The 21,416-nt window shown below is 38.3% G+C and overlaps 2 protein-coding genes across 7 annotated transcripts in view; one reads left to right on the top strand and one right to left on the bottom strand.

The window, feature by feature from the left end:
• The window catches only part of atp6v0a1a (ATPase H+ transporting V0 subunit a1a), a 34,750-nt gene extending 22,969 nt beyond the window's left edge, over positions 1 to 11,781 (bottom strand). Inside the window, exons 1-9 of one of the 6 annotated variants that reach the window (XM_034055489.3) lie at positions 11,533 to 11,781; positions 9,663 to 9,837; positions 9,469 to 9,547; positions 8,914 to 9,011; positions 8,329 to 8,457; positions 3,759 to 3,844; positions 3,044 to 3,170; positions 2,788 to 2,870; positions 609 to 702 (exon numbers count right to left, since the gene is read on the bottom strand). In XM_034055489.3, the coding sequence (XP_033911380.1) occupies positions 609 to 702; positions 2,788 to 2,870; positions 3,044 to 3,170; positions 3,759 to 3,844; positions 8,329 to 8,457; positions 8,914 to 9,011; positions 9,469 to 9,547; positions 9,663 to 9,779 (813 nt within the window). In that variant the 5' untranslated portion in view covers positions 9,780 to 9,837; positions 11,533 to 11,781. Of the gene's footprint in view, positions 1 to 608; positions 703 to 2,787; positions 2,871 to 3,043; positions 3,171 to 3,758; positions 3,845 to 8,328; positions 8,458 to 8,913; positions 9,012 to 9,468; positions 9,548 to 9,662; positions 9,838 to 10,831; positions 10,854 to 11,381; positions 11,484 to 11,532 lie in introns of those variants that run through there. The other 5 variants (XM_034055485.3, XM_034055490.3, XM_034055488.3 and 2 more) reach the window with 5 other exon arrangements.
• A 4,206-nt stretch (positions 11,782 to 15,987) lies between these two features.
• Positions 15,988 to 21,416, top strand: part of LOC117433276 (caveolae-associated protein 1-like) — a 28,826-nt gene continuing 23,397 nt past the window's right edge. Inside the window, exon 1 of the mRNA XM_034055394.3 lies at positions 15,988 to 16,706. Coding sequence (XP_033911285.3) covers positions 16,281 to 16,706 — 426 coding nt within the window. The 5' untranslated portion in view covers positions 15,988 to 16,280. The remainder of the gene's footprint in view (positions 16,707 to 21,416) is intronic.

The following is a 21,416-nucleotide window of genomic DNA, read 5'->3' as shown; positions in this document are numbered from 1 at the left end:
CATATTTGACGAGCGATAAGGCGTTTGGGTTTTTTCAACACAAGCAGGCGCCGAGGCAGAAAATTAAAAACATGTAGCTTCTAACTGGGGATCTGCTGCTTTCAAGCATGTATTGTCTTGTATCTTTGAATCCATTCCTGTTGAAATATCAGTATATTTGGATACAGAAGCAACTGGAAAGTGAGTAATGCTGGCGGACAATGTTTCCTTCTGCTACTCAAAGCATGCATGAGAAGACACTCTGGTACCTTTAAGTCTAGCATGTAACACTAGCAAATATTGAGTTTTTCTTACAATACTTTTAAAGGAATTGCCACCACAATAGTTCAAGACACAATACCTATACAATATTAATTTGATCAGTACAGTGAATATTTCTTGAAAGTTGACAGAAAGTTGACTAGTGTTCTATGGGCTTTAGTGACAGGGTCTGTTAAGCTGAGGGAACAGGAAGCCACTTTGTGGTTAGGAACTTGGTTTCAGGAGACTAGGTTTCAGGCCGCTGCATGGCACACAAGTTACCTCAAACTAGGCCTCCTGGAACCAGGTTTCAAGCCACTGTTCCTGAGTGGCTTTATATTCAGCTGTATACACAAGTAGGCAATTACCATCTGAAGGTCGTCAATTCTGGTGTTGACACCAGCTGCCATTTCCTTTCTCTCCTGGGGGGTTTCAGGGCAAGGATAGAGAGAGGCGCGGAACCTGAAAACAAAGCAATGCTCACATTTAACACAGTTACTCACTGCTATGACCTGCTGGCCTCCAACTGACCTTAATACAGACGTGCTCAAATTTGTTGGTACCCTTACAGCTCATTGAAATAATGCTTCATTCCTCCTGAAAAGTGATGAAATTAAAAGCTATTTTATCATGTATACTTGCATGCCTTTGGTATGTCATAGAATAAAGCAAAGAAGCTGTGAAAAGAGATGGATTATTGCTTATTCTACAAAGATATTCTAAAATGGCATGGACACATTTGTTGGTACCCCTTAGAAAAGATAATAAATAATTGGATTATAGTGATATTTCAAACTAATTAGTTTCTTTAATTAGTATCACACATGTCTCCAATCTTGTAATCAGTCATTCAGCCTATTTAAATGGAGAAAAGTAGTCACTGTGCTGTTTGGTATCATTGTGTGCACCACACTGAACATGGACCAGAGAAAGCAAAGGAGAGAGTTGTCTGAGGAGATCAGAAAGAAAATAACAGACAAGCATGGTAAAGGTAAAGGCTACAAGACCATCTCCAAGCAGCTTGATGTTCCTGTGACAACAGTTGCAAATATTATTAAGAAGTTTAAGGTCCATGGAACTGTAGCCAACCTCCCTGGGCACGGCCGCAAGAGGAAAATCGACCCCAGAGTGAACAGAAGAATAGTGCGAATGGTAGAAAAAGAACCAAGGATAACTGCCAAAGAGATACAAGCTGAACTCCAAGGTGAAGGTACGTCAGTTTCTGATCGCACCATCCGTCGCTTTTTGAGCGAAAGTGGGCTCCATGGAAGAAGACCCAGGAGGACTCCACTTTTGAAAGAAAAACATAAAAAAGCCAGACTGGAATTTGCTAAAATGCATATTGACAAGCCACAATCCTTCTGGGAGAATGTCCTTTGGACAGATGAGTCAAAACTGGAGCTTTTTGGCAAGTCACATCAGCTCTACGTTCACAGACGAAAAAATGAAGCTTTCAAAGAAAAGAACACCATACCTACAGTGAAACATGGAGGAGGCTCGGTTATGTTTTGGGGCTGCTTTGCTGCGCCTGGCACAGGGTGCCTTGAATCTGTGCAGGGCACAATGAAATCTCAAGACTATCAAGGCATTCTGGAGCGAAACGTACTGCCCAGTGTCAGAAAGCTCTGTCACAGTCGCAGGTCATGGGTCCTCCAACAGGATAATGACCCAAAACACACAGCTAAAAGCACCCAAGAATGGATAAGAACAAAACATTGGACTATTCTGAAGTGGCCTTCTATGAGTCCTGATCTGAATCCTATCGAACATCTATGGAAAGAGCTGAAACTTGCAGTCTGGAGAAGGCACCCATCAAACCTAAAACAGCTGGAGCAGTTTGCTCAGGAAGAGTGGGCCAAACTACCTGTTAACAGGTGCAGAAGTCTCATTGAGAGCTACAGAAAACGTTTGATTGCAGTGATTGCCTCTAAAGGTTGTGCAACAAAATATAAGGTTAAGGGTCCCATCATTTTTGTCCATGCCATTTTCATTTGTTTTCTTATTTACAATATTATGTTGAATAAAAAATCAAAAGCAAAGTCTGATTTCTATTAAATATGGAATAAACAATGGTGGATGCCAATTACTTTTGTCAGTTTCAAGTTATTTCAGAGAAAATTGTGCATTCCTCGTTTTTTGTGGAGGGGTACCATCAAATTTGAGCACGTCTGTATGTGATTCCAGAAAAACTAACAATAATAAACCCTTTCTGATCTCACCCTGCAAGGAATTACTGAAATATGTTTCCTAAAAAAATAAACTTTTTTTTTTCTCCAGTGAAACTTATGTAAGTTTGTTCAGTGGTATTAAGTATTAGTCACAGGGCAGTGACACTTTGTCAGCCTCGCACTTTCTGGAAACACCCATCTTGGCCTGTGGCCATTATTAATATAACTGTCCACAAAAGCATTAAACAGCTTGCTCACATTCAGGATCTTGTATCTAATTCTGTGTCTGATGTGGCTGTGAATGCATTAGTGTATCCAAGCTGCAAGGCTTTTACTGCTCCTTGGAAAAAAAACAGAACTGTCTCTTTTAAAGCCTTACCCTTCGCATATTTTCTTGACTCTGTTTTTCAGCTGGTCACCTTGAAAGAAGATGATGAACACTGATTTGTGGACTTGGTCTCCCTGCAGGAAAAAAAAAAAGAGGGGCGTGTAACAGGCAGTGCTGTGTGATACACAGCCATTACGGATTCTGACCCCTGTCGTGAGATGAGGTTAAAACCACAACTTCAGAGGAGCCCGGCTTAAAACGTATGCGGGGTCTCCACCCTGTCACACATGGTAAGAGAAATACTGACCGTGGCTGGATCCTCCAGGGGGTCCTCGATGTCAGCCTGTCGCAGGAACACGTTGCCTCGACACACCCTCCACATCATCCGCTCAAAGGTAGGGATTCGCTCCCGGTTTATCACTCCAGCCACGAAGCTGCATGGAATTTTCTTTTTAATTTAGATACCTCACAACACTTAGATAACAAGATCACATCAAGTTCAGCTTTTGAATTTTTTTTTATACTATATTTATTTATATTACATATAAACAAACAAATCAACTAAAGCTAATGAATGCATTTACACATGTAGCCTCACACTTCATCCCACACCATCTACTGTAAAATCTAACAAGTTGACAATCTATAACAAAGATGATTATAATAACATCACACTTAATATTGAAAATAAATAAATTAATTAATTAATTATAAATAGATAGATAGATAGATAGATAGATAGATAGATAGATAGATAGATAGATAGATAGATAGATAGATAGATAGATAGATAGATAGATAGGCTGATTAATAGCATTTATCTTGAGCATAATACAATTAATTGTAAAACAGACGTGATGTGTCTGTTTTACAATTAATTGTGCCTGTGATTGCTTACTGAGCAAAAAGTTGTCCCGCAGGCAGGTATACAAAGGATATAAATGACACATCTTGAGGTGCTCTGCACACGACTGTATAAGGGGGGAGGCTATACATGTGAAGCTGGTTGTTGCTGCACTCACCCAAGGCGCAGTGGAGCTCCTCTCCCCACCTCGCTCGGGTCCAGCAGAGAAGACGACTCCTCCAACAGCTCAGGATCCGCCATCTGCTGATGATGATGATGCAATTCAGCCTGAATTCACAAACCAATTGATAGCTAATCAAGCTAGTTAGTGGCATGCAGGGGAACCAGGAACCAGGAGAATGAGAGACAGAAACGATATAAAGGACAGGTCAAGAGAGAGACAGAAAGAGGTTAGAAATGAACAGGAAATAATAATAACACAACACAGGGTGAACTTGGACACACATTCGAGTAAGAAGAAAACCCAAAACTCAAGTGGCAAGGCAGGAATGATGTGGGGTGATGCAATGTTAAAGAATATGGGTTGCAAAATAGCTTACAAGAGGAGTAATTGAGAAGCTGACCATCTTTCGAACAGTGCACTTGCATTTTTAGACATCTGTACTTTCAATTTGATTCAAGTCCTTTCATTATGTTTATAATTCAAATTGGTTAAAAGGGGTATTTCATACAAATGTTTTTTGTGAGTGTGATTGAACTGGCAGCTTACAATGTGGTTTTATTCTTTGTGAGGATGTGAACAATAAAGGAATTGTCAGAGGTTAGGAAGAACCGAGAAACTAAATATGGTCAGCCTGCACATAACTCTCCGGTTACTAGAAGTGAATATGCATACAAAACAATACTTCAAAAATTACAGTTAACTTCAAATCTGCAACTGTTTAAGAGTTGAAAACAATTAAAAAGGTCTAATTAAGCAAATGACCAGTTCAATTAAGGGTCTAGTTAAGTAACTGAGAGCTCAGTTGGAATGAAAACCAGCAGACAAAGGGGGTCCCCAGGATCGGGATTGAGAACCACTGACTTAAGGTACCCATGCCAAGTTCATCAGTGTAACTAACAATGGTACTGCAGATTTTTGTGTTGAACTATGGAAGCATGGTGAATAGTATTTTGAACTGAAAGGGGAAATGTTCTTTCTTTAACTTACAGACAAACAAACACAGATGCTCCCATCCGTACAGGAACAGTAAACAGGTTTAGAAAAGAGAATACGCGGTTAAGCAGAGAACAGAGGTGGGGGGGGAATGGGACACTGCATGCCATTGTTTCTTAACAAACTGATCTCCCACATTGTCTACTGATCTCTAATATTAAAACACACAGAAGACTAGGAATAGAATACTAGGAAAAGGACTAACGTCATTATAAATGGATGGTTTCACAGACCTAAATTACCACTAATCATGGACTACCTAATGTTATATTAGGTAAAGTAATGGAAGATTAGTAATTAATCAGGGTCTATGAAACCAGCCTGAAGTGTCTTAAACAGCTGAACTTTCACCTATTTATTGGTATTTTTCCTATGTCTGCAAATGAGAATTTTTTTTATTATTTACGAATAAGGAAGGTTATTTTTACAGTGCATTTAAGTGAACCAGTAACATTACCCTGTGACAGACTAACAGAAAGAATAAACCAACACCCCACAAACAAACATTTGAAGTGCTCGTGCCAGTTTATGCATTTAAACAGTGCTGTCCATTGGGCTTATGCCATCTAAAAGCATAAATCCAGCTTGCATTGTTAGAGTAACAGTACAAATGTCGAGTTATTGTGATTCAGGTTTTTAACATTGGCAGTGTAGTAATACTAAAATAAATGTGTACAATTCTACGACAAACATTTCGACTCGAAGTATTCCTCAATATCTTAAAAAACACTGACTAATCGAAACGTTTGTTGTAGGATCTTAGAAGTTTCTTTTAGCGTTACTAAATGTACCACCGTTGAGTGTTTCAGAGTTAGGGACGATAATACTGGCAGTTTGGTTTTCTTTTGTCACAAATGGCTTTGTAAAGATAGGCCACTTTGTTTACATAGAAATGAGTGATAGTACAGTTCAGACCGCACTACCAGTTTTACAGCTGTGAGGATAAAAGTGCAAGACAGTCAAATGATTCATGCTTTTGCCTCCAGCCGGCCAAATATCTTTCACAATGACAAACTACTGTATGAATCCTCCACTTACAAGCATCCTGTTAACATAATGACTATTTAATGCTTTCACAGAATGTGTGTCCCATATAGCAGATACAGTAATGCTGTTTTAATTGGGTTTGCGATGCGGCACACATTCAATTTCCATTGACTGGCATACAGGACTTGAAGCCAAATTAATTATACAGTTGATATTAAAGTACAAGGCACCTCCTTTATAAGGCGGTCCTTTGAACTGTGGAACTGATTATAAGTCAGTGTAGTCGCGACTCCTATTTGCCCCAATAATGTCATTACAGAGGAACGCAAATAGCACGTTCAGGTCACTATGGCGCCCCACTATAGCGGTATAATGGGTCAGTCCATAGATACAATTACCAACCCAGTGCAAGCATAATGGAAGTGTAAGACATGCGACATACAGTACAACGAGAAAACGTTTAGGGCATGTTAATGGTGACAAAGTCATAAGGCAGGCAAGGTTCTCATCAGGTTTAAGAACAGGGTTTGCAGTGAGATGATTAACTTATTCTTAAGAATGACCTTTATCACAAAGAAACACTTACATGGGCAACTTGTTTACTTTAAAATGATTTGAAAATGTTCATCCAATAAAGGCGCTCCGCATGGAGTACAGGATGCGCCCTATAGCCTGGAGATCGCGAGTTCGAATCCAGGCTATGTCACAGCCGACCGTGACTGGGAGTTCCCAGGGGGCAGCACACAACTGGCCGAGCGCCGCCTGGGTAGGGAGGGATTAGGCCGGCAGGGCAATCCACGGTTCACCGCGCACCAGCGACCCCTGTGGCTGATAGGGCGCCTGCGGTTCTGCAGTGGAGCCATTCAGATCTGTGTTGTCTTCCGGCACTATATGTCTGATGGCTTCGCTGTGGATCAGCAGTGCGAAAAAAGATGGCTTGATAGGGGCATGTTTCGGAGGACGCGTGTTTCCCGATTTGCCGGGGGGGGGGGGGGGGGTTACAGCGGTGAAGCGGGATTACACAATTGCCAATTCCAAATTGGGGAGAAAAAAATGGGGTAAAATCATTGGCAATGACTAAATTAAATTTTTTTTTTTTTAAAATGATTAATTGAAATGTTGTTCAAGGAGCCCCTAAGGAAAGTAACTTGGTAACTCTCCAGCATTTCCAACGCAGAATGTCAGAAACTTCAGTTTCAAACCAATGACAAGTCTGATTTCATGACCAAAGCAGGATCTTCAATATAAAATGATAATGTGGGTCTAAGCCAATCAAAAACACGGATACCTCTGCAGTAACATGTGAAATGTAACGCAGCATGCAAATGTCATCAGTATCAGAAACAATATACTTTCTTCTACTTTAAAAGTATGCGTTACTTGTAATAAAAAAAAAAACATTCATAGCTGGTTACACAGACCATGATTAGCACTAATCTTACCGAAGGTAACAAGTTAAGTGCTTGTCAGTCTGTTAACCCAGCTGTAAAAATTAATGGTTAAATAGTAACACTATAAAAACACATTTTAAATAGAAAATGTATGTGTTACAATCTATGTGTGTGTTTCTTGACCAGAGTAAGTATCTTCAAATTACAATTCCCTTTATTATCATATGGTTTTTGCAATCATATTTGTTTCTCAAAATTAACATGGCTAAATTAAAAAGCTACTTACTCTTTGACAAACACACAGGGATGGAAATAAGATTTGTACAGAAGATGGAGCCATAAAACTTGGAATGGCACAAACAGCTCAGCAATAATCCCTGGATGCATGCAGTATACAAGGCAACATATATTAGTATCTAGTATTTGAATGGCCCTGAATATTCCGTAACTGTAGAAGAAAGATATAAGTTACAATGTGGGGTGAGGGTTGGGTGTCAATTCCTGTTTTTCAATTCCAATTCCATTTTGAATTCCTTTTTAAAATCAATTCCCAATTCCAATTCCTTCAAAGGAATTGGAATCAGAATTTATATTGTTGAGATCTAACTGTTGGTTGTTCAGCTGCTTTCATTTGAAACCAATTTAATTGACTAACAATAACTTCAATTTAAACCCTTAATGCACACAAGGAATTGCACGTTGTTCAAACGGTTTCTTCTTAAAATACATTTGAGAGTGATCACCCGGAGGAAACTGACACTTTGAATGACCAGATCCAACCTGTCAGTAAATTTCAAACCCTGCTTCGTGCACCTCATTACAAAAATAAAAGAGTTAGCATTACTTTATTTGTGGGACACATATGTTCCTTGTACCGTGAAGGGTTATGTAATTTGTTGCCACTGCGAGAAGCTCATTTTAACAGAATACTGCTGATTGCAATTTGGATCAGTGATGTGTTGGATGTGATTAAAAGGGAATTGGAACTGGACTTGCACTTGGAATTGGGGAATTGATTTTAAAAAGGAATTGGAATTGAAAAGCAGTATTTGGTTGGGGTTAAAAATGACGAATGTTTCTGAATCAGTAGCATTGCACAACCAGCCAAGCATGTTCCGGGGAATGAAAGCCAGAGTGACTTCGAAACTGGAAGCCGGAGCGCCGTCTAGGGGCAAAACAACTGATATCCTGACCTCGTCGAAGAACTGCTGGGTCCTTCGAAGGATGTGCTTCAGCTCTGTGAGCTCCAAGAAGTTCTTCTTCAGCGCTTCCTGGTTCGTGTTGATCTCCTTGAGCTCGTTTTCCAGTTTCTCAAACGTCGCCTGCACACAGCCAACCACAAAAGAAAAAAAAACGTAACTGATTTGACCGATCAAGCTCCATTAGCCTTCATTGCATAGGCATTAGAAGAGTATAATCCACTAGAATAGTCAATGCATTAATATTAAAATATGCGAAATGCAATTGCTAACGTGTCCACTAGAAGACTTTCTCAGTGTCTTTAACACTTTCGTGCATTAAAATGTTGAAAAAAGATGGGGGAAAAAAAGCAGTTCTGGACACAAATATATTTTTCATTGAAAATGTTTTCACCCACACATATCAAAAGGGAATGGTTTAATAACGTATTCTTACTGTAGACTTTACATGAAATCGGCTTATTGTCAACAAATTCACTTCTCACTTAATGATTCTGGTAAGCGCATGAGCAGCACCCATCTTTACACAACAAATCCTTTTTTTTAAATTACAATTTGTTTTTTAATGTGGCGTCTTACCTCTAAATCGATCATGTCTCTTGGAAAGGGGACCTCTGGATTCTCCCCAGTATCTATAATCGATATGTTGGCTTTCTTAATTTCCTTTTCCACAAACCCTTCGGGGGACAAAAAAAAAAAAAAAAAAGATTACTATATGACTCACGCCATTATGAGCATTAAAATTACCTATTGTCAAAAGCACAGGAGATCATCGTTTTTTTTATATTATTTCAGTTTAACATTTTAGATTAAAATCTATTCAAAGAAACCTTATTCTGTTCTGTGCAAGCCAAGTGCGTTTTGTACCTTTTAATGCACATTCCATAAAGAAACGATTCTGCTAGTCTATTTTAATGATCTTAACAGTGATCTTATTACCACCACTGCACAATTTGAAATCCTGATATTTTGCAGACCTCTATCAGTATGGTGTTTAGCGTTATTAAGGTGGTCAAAAAAGGATTACTATACAGTACAGTCTAAAGGTCATTTTAGATCAACATAGATCCAGTAGCTTTCCTTTGAGTCAGGGCTGTATTAAGTTAAAGTTGTATTAAGGAAAAAGACACTTACTCAGCTTTCGATCCATTTCTTCGCATCTCCTCACTTCATTAACAAATTTGCGTTGGAACACATTCACATCAGGGTTGAGCTGGAAAAAAATCAAAAAACAAAAGGGCACCTTACCAATCTGGGGTCTGCAATTCTAAACCCAGTAAAAGATACGATCAGCATCCTCTTCTCGGTTGTAATTTATTATAACTTACATCTCGAAACTGGACCATTCCCAGTTCTCCCAGTTCACTGACGCAGCAATAGGCAGCCTCAGACTGCAGGAATAGCTGGGCCAGGGTCATCTCCTCACTGCGGAACAGCTCCCCCATGATGAATCACAAGATAGGACTGTCCTCTATCAAATAATCTGATCCAATATGGTAGGGGCTAGAATAAATGACACACACATGTATTAGCAAGGCCACCATTGCTTCAATGTAATTTACCCATGCATAAGCATCCCAGTATAGGATAACATAAAAGTTGCAGCCAATGGCTTTTGTTCTGAATGTCCCTGTACAACTGGATGAATAGCTATGTGTATCAAGGATGGAAATAAGACTCTGATTACATAGCAGTTTCACCCATTCCTGGTTTAACTAGAGGCTTGATTAGCCACAGTGTATCGGTAACAAGCCCGGGTGTGTCTAATGAAAAACTATAGTAAAACCAGGAATGGATCATCCTGCTACGCAATGGGAGCCTTATTGCCATCCCTGTTGCGTTATGAATGCATACCCAGTTGGGATGATAAACACTTGAGCATAAAATACATATTCAATAATAACAATTCTAAATCGAAATGCCATTTTGATATGCGGTACACGTTATCAACCCACCCATATTCCACAACGTGACCTTTACACCATTAACGCAGCCTTACTTAAGTGATACTGCGAATGAAGGGTTTAGAGAGCACGTGACCCAAGAAAGACAGACTACTGATGCAATTGTTAAATCCATTGCATTTCAAAGTGAAAATAAACCGGTATTTCTACATTTTTTAAAACCATACCGCATATAGGAAGACTCTCCACAATCGTTTCAAGAATCATTACGTAACCATGAAAAACACTGTCTTGCTGCTTACCTAGTACTACTAGCACTAGTAGGGGTCGTATTGTGATACACGCAACACGTAATTTACATTGGAGGAGCTCCATATTCATATAGTGCGCTAGCATTATTTTAATTGACAGTTCGTACTAGGCACCATCTATTCTGACAGTGCATTTCATCATGTAACCAACCAAGCAAGCAGGCAGAGATAGATATATACACAGGCAATAACACACACACACAGTAATCCAATACCAGCACGGTATACAAAACAACCATTCTGCATGTACATTTAAAGTTTTAAAAAAATGTTACTTAACACCGAATAAAAAAGTGCCCTTATGGTCGCTTGCTGTAGATGTGAATCTATGTTGACGTTTTCTTTCATTTCTGCCGCAGTACTGCGACGACGCCATTTATTTTCTGAAGGACGATATATAAGCCGCATCAATCTCTTATTACACAAATACCACTAGCCACAACAAGAACATAATTTGAGTACCATATTTCGAATAAAAATACGATTTAAAAAAATGGTACCGGTACAGTATTACTGTAATACATTATTGTTAATGTTTTATTATAACATTTAAGTTAGGCTATCGCTGAATGACATAGTGTAGTGATGCTAGACCTTGAAAGATCTTACCCGTAAACCATGTATTTCTTATACTATTAATAGTAAAATAGCAATGCTACTAATAATAAAGGTCAACCTATTTATAAATGTCATTGTCATATTTATAGACGCAATCGTGTTTATTATGTTACACCTATCATTCTACTGCGGTAACCCTTACTTCATACAGTATTTAATAGAAAATAGAAGAAACCAAAAATAAAACGAGGCTGTGTGTAAACATAGAACACACCTATCGACTTAGTAGCATTAAGATTGAAGATTTTGATTTGAATTCTTCGAATACACAGCATCTACGAATGAGAGAATTTTTTTATCACAAGCAAAATGTTAAATGGCACTTGAAATCGTAGCTTGAAAACAGCAATGTCCTTTGTTCCTACCTCAGCAAGGTTCTCCGGGAAACAGCTGATATGTGTAGATATATCTTTCAATGGGTGCGTTCACTAGATTGCAAGTCTGCGGCTGACGTCACGGTCTGTGCAGACGCAGCGTGGACTGCTTTGGTACGTGAACTGCAGAAGCGCAGACTGTGAGGGTGAAATGGGTTGCTCTAGTTACGCCCATTGTATAAAGACAAAGATGGAAACCTTATTGCATTCACTGAATCAGCTTTAGTAAAATGCACATATATACGTTTGATATTGTGTTCAAGTTGAGCGATCTGTGCAGCCGCTACAGCCCGCGTCTGCGCAGAATGACAAAAGTCTGCTCGTCGTGAACGCACCCTCACTCTCTGTCCCTCAGAATGTAATGACGTCAGGGCACATAAACTCCACAAAGGAGGCCCTGTGTAATTGAGTTAGCCGTGCCATGAGGAGAGCAGTGCTGTCTTACATAGTACGGGAGGCGTGGTGAAGCATTTTTCTATCATGCGCTCATATCTCGTTTTGTTTAAGGTGTGAAAGCGAATGCATTGTGATAGTGAATATCATGCGTTAAGAGGTGACACCATCCCCGTCCTCTGGAACTCATGGGAAGAAAATGTCAATTTGGGGTTTGTTTGAGAGTAGGGGAGACTTGCGTGTTGAAACAGTGTTGTACTTTGTGAGAACAGCATATACCGAATACCGAAGCCCAGATATATTTTTGATAAGGTGTTTTTGCATTCCTTATTGCAAAGCTAAAACTACAGAAAATTGCGACATCATGGTAGAACGTCCTCAATGTCATGTTGAAAAGGTCACATTTTCTAAGAGAAATATCAAATAAGTTTGGACCTAAAAGGAAATACACACACACACACACACACACACAAAAACATTGAATGATAGGGTTAAAACTGATCCCCTTTTAACTTTGAAGTATTTTGTTAACTTTAAAGAACTTTAAAACAGTTACACTGGTGGTCAGAAATATAACATATCCAAAGATAATTTGGGAAACAGTGTGGAGTAGTGGTTAGGGCTCTGGACTCTTGACCGGAGGGTCGTGGGTTCAATCCCAGGTGGGGGATATTGCTACTGTACCCTTGAGCAAGGTACTTTACCTAGATTGCTCCAGTAAAAACCCAACTGTATAAATGGGTAATTGTATATATATATATATATATATATATAAAATAATAATGTAATTGTATGTAAAAATAATGTGATATCTTGTAACAATTGTAAGTTGCCATAACAAATAATAATTTATATTTGCAGAAGAAATAGGCAATTCATATTAATAAATTATAATTTACCTTACCAACGTCTTGTATTTAAAATGATCATGTAGCCAGATCCAGATCACTCCCCAGCCATTAAAGGGTTAACATAACAAAGTACTGTTAATATTATTTTGAAAGTGTGAGCTCTGGAGGTGTAGTATGCATTCAGAGTTATGCAGTTACAGCACCAGATGACAACAGCATCTGCTAAGTTTTTATGCTGTATGCATCTGCATATACCAAACCATTTGCAGTCTTTAAATGATATTATTGCTGAAGGAGGCTTGGTGCTCCGGTGGTTAAAGAAAGGGGCTTGTTACTAAGAGGTTTCAGGTACAATCCCAGCTCAGCACAGATGTGTGTGACCCTGACCAAGTCACTTAATGAACCTCCCTGTGCTCTGTCCTTCGGATGAGACATAACACAGATTTCCTATTGGAAGTGGCTCTGCAGCAGCAGTTGTGATGCACAGTTCACCCCCAAGTCTCTGTAAATCACTTTGGATAAAAATGTCTGCTAAATAATAATACACTGAGGTGCATGTTAGTTTATTGGACAAATGGCCATGTAAACTGTAATAGCCAAAGCTTAATAACATCTTATTAGACTAGCAACATTCTCATCAGTTCTTTGGTTTCCAGGTTTTAGTTTTGTACTCAGGTTAACATAGCAAGGTGTATTAGATCTTACTGAAAGCAAGGTAAAACACAGAAAGAGATATTACAAAGCACGAAAAGGTTTGGGAAAATCATGCAAATTTACCATGGTACACTTTTATAAAAGTAAAGCACATTTTTACAGCTTTGTGCTCTGGCAGAAAATGGATGTGCCTCAAAATGACAATAAAGTATGAAAAACAAAAAAAAAGATTGATGAAAATGTTGGTATGCCAATGCAAGGTAAGAAAATGGTTTTGAAAGCCACCGTTGAGCAGACTTTTGGGCAGAGATATTTCCCTCACTTGATCTGTGTTTGTCAGGTTATAGCCAGCTCTGCAAAAAGAATGTGACACTGACTCGATACTTAACCAGTGGTATATTCAGCAGCACTCATATTTGTTTTGTGCGAAAGGTCACCCGGGCTGGATTCCTGCTATAATGGAACAAAAGCATATTGAATTAGCAAAAGCTTGTTTGCTCTTTTTCATTCCTTGTTGTCAGAGCAGGGCCAACTACAACAACACATGCTGTATTTTAGTCAAGAGATAAGTTTGTATAGGGCAGCATTCTGGCAGCACCATCTGGTGGTGCTTTGTGGAATAGCACATATTGAGCCTGTTTGTTGTGTCGGTTTCTTATTTAACAAAGAAAACTAAACCAAATTAGTCTTGTTCATTTTAGTAAATTAGAATCTCTGTTATTTTCAATTGCACCATACTTCCATTTAAAAATGAGCAAACTCTGCCGTATAAAATATTCTGCCAAAATAATATAGTTTCCAATATTTGCAAAGATTTATACAGCTGTACATTTTTTTAAACCCAAATGAATTATTATTTAGCTAGGAGTGCCAAACAATTACACTTAAACACATGTTAAACACAATGGTTGCTTCTTTAAGAAATGCACTCATCAAAAACAATAACATAACAACCTAGAACTTGGCCATTTTCATTTAAAAGAATAGCAATTACAGTATAATACACTGTCCATACACTAGGAAAATACTCCCTTAGCACTTCAAAAAGGAAAAATGGCTTTATAATAATAATATGACATGTGTTGTGGATGACTGGTTGAATAGTTTGTTTGTTAGGTTTCTATACTTTAAACCCAAAACAGTTCACATGTGGTTCAACTAGACTATCACATTACCATGAAATAATCTGCTTACCCTGCCAGCTGTACAAGAGCAAATAACACCAATTTGCTGCCATAGAAATCACGAGGGCAATCAGTCACATCCAGGGAGAAGGATACTGTTGTGACACACAATCGTGTCTGATGCAGGTGTGTGTCCTGGTAATACAGCCACAGTCTAGCAGTTCATAGTGTGTAACAGACGGCTGTTTCAAGGTGTATCACTAGCATAGAGATTTACCAGAGAAACCAGAAAACAGGTTGAGGATTGAATAAAAGGAGAGGAGTTTTTGATTCTCTGCTCTGTAGAAAAGTGAATCTCTCCTGGATCATGGGCTACCGCGAAACATGCATCAGAAATGACTACGTCACATACACAATGACCGGGCGAGCAATGAAAAAGTTGTCTTTTGCAGTTAGAACGTTTCATTTCTCATGTTCGATATCTTATTGTGTGCACTCTCCATAGTTCTCAGTTTTTGTTTCTGCTGAGATCATTATTTGCCATACTTACTAAGTAGCACACACAAAAAAAAAAAATTAAAAAAATTCTGGAAAGACTTAGTGTTGCACAGGCTTCAGTGTTTACCCACTTCTTACTGTCAGCCTTCTGGAGTCTTTTCAGAAGACATTTTTGATGAAATAGTTAAGCACTGCAAATCTAAGCCCAAACAGCAACAGTGAATCATACAGAGCACATACATTGGGATATTGAACAGATAAGAAATGAAATATTTGGAAGATACAAGACTGAATCCCTTTCGGGTAGCCATGAGGGACTCCAAAACCTGCGGGCCAACTTGGGGACTGCACTATACCTTCAGAAAAGTGAAGAAAGCTTTTTAGAAGCCAGCACAAGGCATTCAATTCATACAAAACTGCTCTGCTACTGTATTTTTTATAGGGTGTGCAGGTTGTTGTTCAATGGATCCTTTCCTTTGTAGATGTGAAACAATAGGAAAACACGCTTTCAAAGCCTTACATCCTGAACTCGGATTCAGTTTAATGCCCCCTCCCCCCCCCCACACACACACACGCCCTGCTGCGGCCTAGGGCCTCTGCTGGCAACAAGCATTTGTTTTAAGTTACAAACTCAGATTTAGATCCTACTGGTGCATTAGCAAGGTCCACAACAGGAAGAGTTAACTCCTGTCTCATCTTCTCACAGTCTAAAATACCCTGGAAACCCGTAGGAAAGAGTGATTGAAGCTCTGACTTCACATTCCTCGCTTAGCTGTGCCTGTGCTTGCTCGCATGCGAAAGAAAAGTCCTCGCCTCCCCTCCAACTATTCAAACCATCCCAGAGAGAGAGGGAGGGAGGGTGGGACACTGTGTGGAGGGGTGGGAGGGAGCTTGGCAGGCTCATTTTATGCAGCTAGGTGGAGTTAACCAATGGCCTGAGAGTTTGGAAAATTCTGCAGGGTAGCTTGACTGGATGGCTTAGCAGAGCTGTGGCATTTGGGTTGAGGCACACATAGCATAACTGAACGGGCTCTCCACTCCAGCTGCTGACTCACTACCCAGGACAAGAGAGAAAGTCAATGAGAGAGAGAAAGTAAAAGAGAAAGAGAGAGAGATATAAGAAAATAAAGAAAGTAAGAGAAAGTTAACTACCTTGACTAGTTGCTACAGTTTTTGAAGTCACTTTTTTTTTTTTTGGTTCTACCACCACCAGGCAACCATGGCGGATTCTAGCGTGCAACTTGAAACTGCAGCCCTCTCGGACATCTCTGAGGACGAGCAAGTGGAGGATGAACATGTGGAGAAGTCGGACTCCCAGGTCAATGGGGTGATGGTCCTGACTCTTCTAGACAAGATCATTGGGGCAGTGGACCAGATCCAGCAGACGCAGAACAGCCTGGAGCACAGGCAGCAGGAGATGGAGAGCTCAGTGACAGGCATCCAGGGCGAACTGACCAAGCTGGCCAAGTCCCACACGACCACCAGCAACACGGTCAACAAGATGCTGGAGAAGGTGCGCAAGGTGAGCATCAACGTGAAGACCGTGAGGCAGAACCTGGAGAAGCAAGCGGGGCAGATCAAGAGGCTGGAATCCAACGAGGCAGAGCTGCTCAAGAGACGGAACTTCAAAGTCATGATCTACCAGGTACGTCACCCCAGCTACTCTACCCCTCTACTGCGTTTTCTTATTTGCAGAAGTGGACTTTATCATAGTCCTTTATCGCTGGCGTGGCCCGTTTGATCAATTTAATTCTGTTGGTTAAGCCAGTTTGTGGCACACAGCATGTTTAAAGGGTTAAACAGAAGATCCCTATATTTAAGCTGCTATTATAACTTGCCCTGTAAGTTGGTTTCTTGGTGCATTAGCTGAAAACAGCTAAATGTAAGTGCTGATATTCTGTCATTTATGAAGGTATGGGTATGGTAATATTTTTCGCTATAAAAGTTTACTGTGGAAGACCATGATCAAAGCTTAGCAAAACGTAATAAAATATAGGCAAGAATGGCACAGCACAGATAAATACTGTACTTGTTTGATTACTGGTGCCTAGTTAGGAAAAACAGTTGTGGTCGCAGAAGTCAAGCTAATAGTTTAATAAGTAAAGAATGAATGTCTTTAGCTGTTACGCAGTTGTAGTTTACTGTGGTTTACCATGCTAGAAATCTAGCATAGAAAAGCATTGCAATGCACTGACAAGCTTGTTAATCACAGATAAGTATAGAGAAACATCATAAAAAACGGTTAGCGGTTAATAGTAGACTATGGGAAACAACAAAATGACAGTGCAAATGTTCCATGGCAAACTTTTAATAGGGCGTGACAGGGGTTAACTGGTGTTGAAGCTGTCTTTCTTGGGAACTGTGTCATTAAGTGTTCTTTTTTAGGTCAAATTCTCATCCTATATAAAATATCATGCAATAACCATACATGAATTGAACTTTGAAAACAAAGTTTGGAATGAGCCACACCCTAACACCATAAAAGGCATTCTGTATAAGTTTTCATTGCCACAAACTGCGTATATTTCCTATAACATAATGCAGCAGCAATTTGTGAATTTAGAATCTCATTTTCTAACTTTTGGGACAGAAACTAATATCTAAGTTTGTTTGTAAGAGTGTACTTGCAACAGGTTAGTGCAAGTATGTTTTTCCTTTCACAAAAAGCAGGTGCGATCTTTGCTCTGAATACTGCATGCTGTTTTTCTTTCGCTGTGTGCTACTGGTTTTGCATGTATTATTTTATACTGGTTTTCTCTTTCCTGGATCTCATCAGAGTAGTTATATATGTTCAAGAGCTCTGGCTAAATAAAGAACACATGTCAAATGAAAATGTTGGTTAGATTCTTGTAAAGATACTAGCTGTAGGCTGTTATCTTCAGAAATCACAATGCTTCTTTTCTTTTTTTATCATACATTTTCAATGGTTGATTGTTCTGCAGTTAAGGGGTTAATTTGTAAGACAAAACTTGATTGTTTTTTTTGTCCTTGCTTTGATTCAAAAGGAAACAAGTCTCCACGTCAAACTTGTGTTGCTGCTGTCATGTGCTTTGTGTTTTCTGACCTTCGTCGAGCGCTCATTATGATCAACTAAGAACATTAGAAAGCTTTGTGCAGCGAATTTTTCAAATATGATTTTATTTGGCATTTGCCTTTTAGATGCACAATGCTGCATACTGGTATATGGGAGGTAGAAGATTTGCAGCTTCAAGATTAATTTAGAAAGCATTTCATAATAATTATGAAAGCAATACAACTATTAGGTGCGTTGATGCATATTATTTGCTTCTAGTTGTGCAGACTTCCTAATCAACACCATAGAAAGTACGAAAGTACACACATAATTACTCATGAATTGGAATCAGAGAGGAGGGGTGATCATAGAGTTTGGTGTTATTTATTTGTGCAATGCAGCCACTGCAGTTATAAAGTCACCCCAATTAAAAGTTTCGAAGCTGATTAGTACTTTAGTTTAGATTGAGGTGATTATTGTTCCCTGCAGCTAACACAAACCAAGTTAAAATTAGTTTGATGGGTATTTTAATAGCAGGATATCACATTGCAGTAGGAATGCTTCAAAGTGTGATGGAGAGGTTGGGAATTGTAAGAGTCAGGATTAGGTTTCTATTTGCCAGTTCTAGTAGGCCAAAATCTTCTAGCTCTCATCTCATTGAATAAATCTGTATTTCAGTTATGATTTTTTTTTTTTTTTTTATGATCAACGATCTTACAAATTGCGTTATTTATTGTCATATGCAGTTGCTTGATAGGTCTAAATAGGGATTTTCAGTTGTTGATTTAGCACATGTTTAACTCATAAGTCAAATTTTTTTTTTTCTGAAATTCAGATTTGTCCAGAGGCATAAGTAGATTTTTTATCACCTTCGCTCGTGGTTAGGGATTTATCCATAACTAGCATTGCCTGCATTAAAAGTCAGAAACAGACCTTGAAGACTGTATTATAGTCTATTTGGCAGAGTGGCTAGCAGCTTCCAAGGAGGATAGGATCTCTACAGCTGTATAACCACTATACAGTTTTTTAAATTTATTTAGATGTACTAACGAACGCAGGAATAATAATTTCTTTTTATATTTGATTTATAAATTAAAAAAAACCCCAAAAAAACAATGATTTATACTTATACTTGAGTGGAATGTCAACTATCGATGCTTTTGTTACATCAGCTGAAAAGAATGTTGTATTCTCTTTTAATCTAGAACTTCAAAGCTTGGAATGCACTTTGTATTTTTTTTGTAGCTTCTGGCACTTACCAAGGTCTTCTCATAAAAATAGTATTGGAAAAACTTAAATTGAGCATTTAATTCACTTGAATTATATATATGTACTCTTGTTTGTTTTTTTATCAACTTCTTAAAGCACTGTTTTTTTTGTTTTTTTGTATTCAGCCGATAAAGGACTTGTAGTCCGAAACGTCCTGATAATTGATTTGTAATCGATTATTCTACCTTTTTAAGTACCTGAAATATCCTTTTCTTTTTTTCCTTTTTCTTATTGATCATTTTGGTACTCTCTCTCTCTCTCTCTCTCTCTCTCTCTCTCTCTCTCTCTCTCTCTCTCTCTATATATATATATATATATATATATATATATATATATACATTTCTTTTTTTCATCTGTGGTCTCTCAGAAGTACTGCACTAATACTGTATATAAGAGAAGATAATAATGTTGCACATTCCTGCTTCTTTGTGTAGGTTCAGTTGTATTACAATCATATATTACTGGCATAGTAATTAAGCACAGTGTATGAACATACAATGCCATTGACTTTCCCCATGAACTGGGTTTTAATCCCTTACAAAACTTCCCTGCAGTCTATCACAATAAAATCATAGAGCATTTGAATAAAGTATAGTGTATGAATGGTAGATCACATGGTAGTGAATAGTAAAAAGAAGTACAAAATTAAGTTCTGTTTTAAGGGATACATAAACTAAAAGGCAGATGATTATAAATCCCAGTTGCTACAGGATAGCTGAATGACTCAGAAATTCATAACAAAAAGTTAATAGTTTACTTTCTAGATCAGAGATTATATTGTTAATTTAGAGATAGGCGATTGTGCTGTAACAATAGTAATAAACTAATAAATAAAAAATCCTTTTACTTTCAAAACTTTTTTTTATTCTTATTATGTATTATTATAATTATTTATTGCTTTTTTAAATATTTTTTTACTTCTTGACACAGCAGACTTTTTTCTGTTTTTTAACCGATGTGCAAATCATTTTGAGAGCCTGTGCTACAAAAAGCACTACAGAAATAAAATGAATTGAATTGAAATTAAATGGAAAAGTACACTCTTTGCATCGTTGTGGCTGCTCTATTTTTGCCTGGGCTTGCAAGTCAGATTAAATTACACTAAAAGAAGCTGCTACTGACAGGATCGATTGATCTGAGATCTACGTGGGCTTAGGTTTCATTACTGGTCACACACAACCTTACTCTAAGGATCGTGCAGGAGACAGTAGCTTCCCCACCCAAAAGCATAATGCATTGCACACTGCAAGCCCTTTTAACCAGCAGGCCAGTCAGATACAAACATGACTCATTGTAAAAGCATTCAGTCCCCTGAGCCAATGTTTTTGCTGCCATCGTACAGAAGGGCCCGCCTAATCAACCATTTGCGCAAGTGGGCATCTGTCAGTGCCCTGGAAAAGAGCACTGGAACAGAGTACACACGCATCTGTCTTCAAATGCAACATGTGCCTGATGAATCAATTTCATTCTTTTTCCCCTGGTCAAAGCAACATACCAGTGCTTTACGATACAACTTCATCAGGGATAAGCAAACAAAATTGTAGTTTCAGGGTCTGTTTTTTTTATGTAAATGGTTTTAAAAAAACAAACTATGTGAATATAATTAAAATCTTTTATTTAACATCATATAATCAAAGAAACTACAAAATTGATATTGTAATATGTCTACCAGAAGCCATAATATGTAGTACCAGTATTTCGTGTTAGATTTTGAAATGTCACATTTTTCAATTTTTGTCAGTTTTTTTGATAAGTTTATGCAAAACTACAAAGCGGTATATAATTCAATATGTTAACGTGACATTATTCAGCAGTTTTCATTCAACTTCATGAAGCAACATTTTTTTTTTATTCTATAGGGTGATGCAAAACTTTTGGCCATAGCTGTTTATTACATCGGTCCTGTCTCATAGGAATCAGAATAATATAGCTGGTCAGAAGTCAAAATAAAATCTTTCCCAGTTACTGATTTGTAAAAACTGTATATACTATTGTAGCTCACCTTTATGTTACCATTGTCTCTTAATACAGAACTACTGCCATTGACTGCATCGCCATTGAAGATCATTAGTT

The sequence above is a fragment of the Acipenser ruthenus genome, chromosome 33 (genome assembly GCF_902713425.1).
Source record: "Acipenser ruthenus chromosome 33, fAciRut3.2 maternal haplotype, whole genome shotgun sequence".
NCBI lineage: Eukaryota > Metazoa > Chordata > Actinopteri > Acipenseriformes > Acipenseridae > Acipenser > Acipenser ruthenus.
Note: the sequence above shows the minus strand (reverse complement) of the source record. Positions and strands in the feature narration are given on the sequence as shown.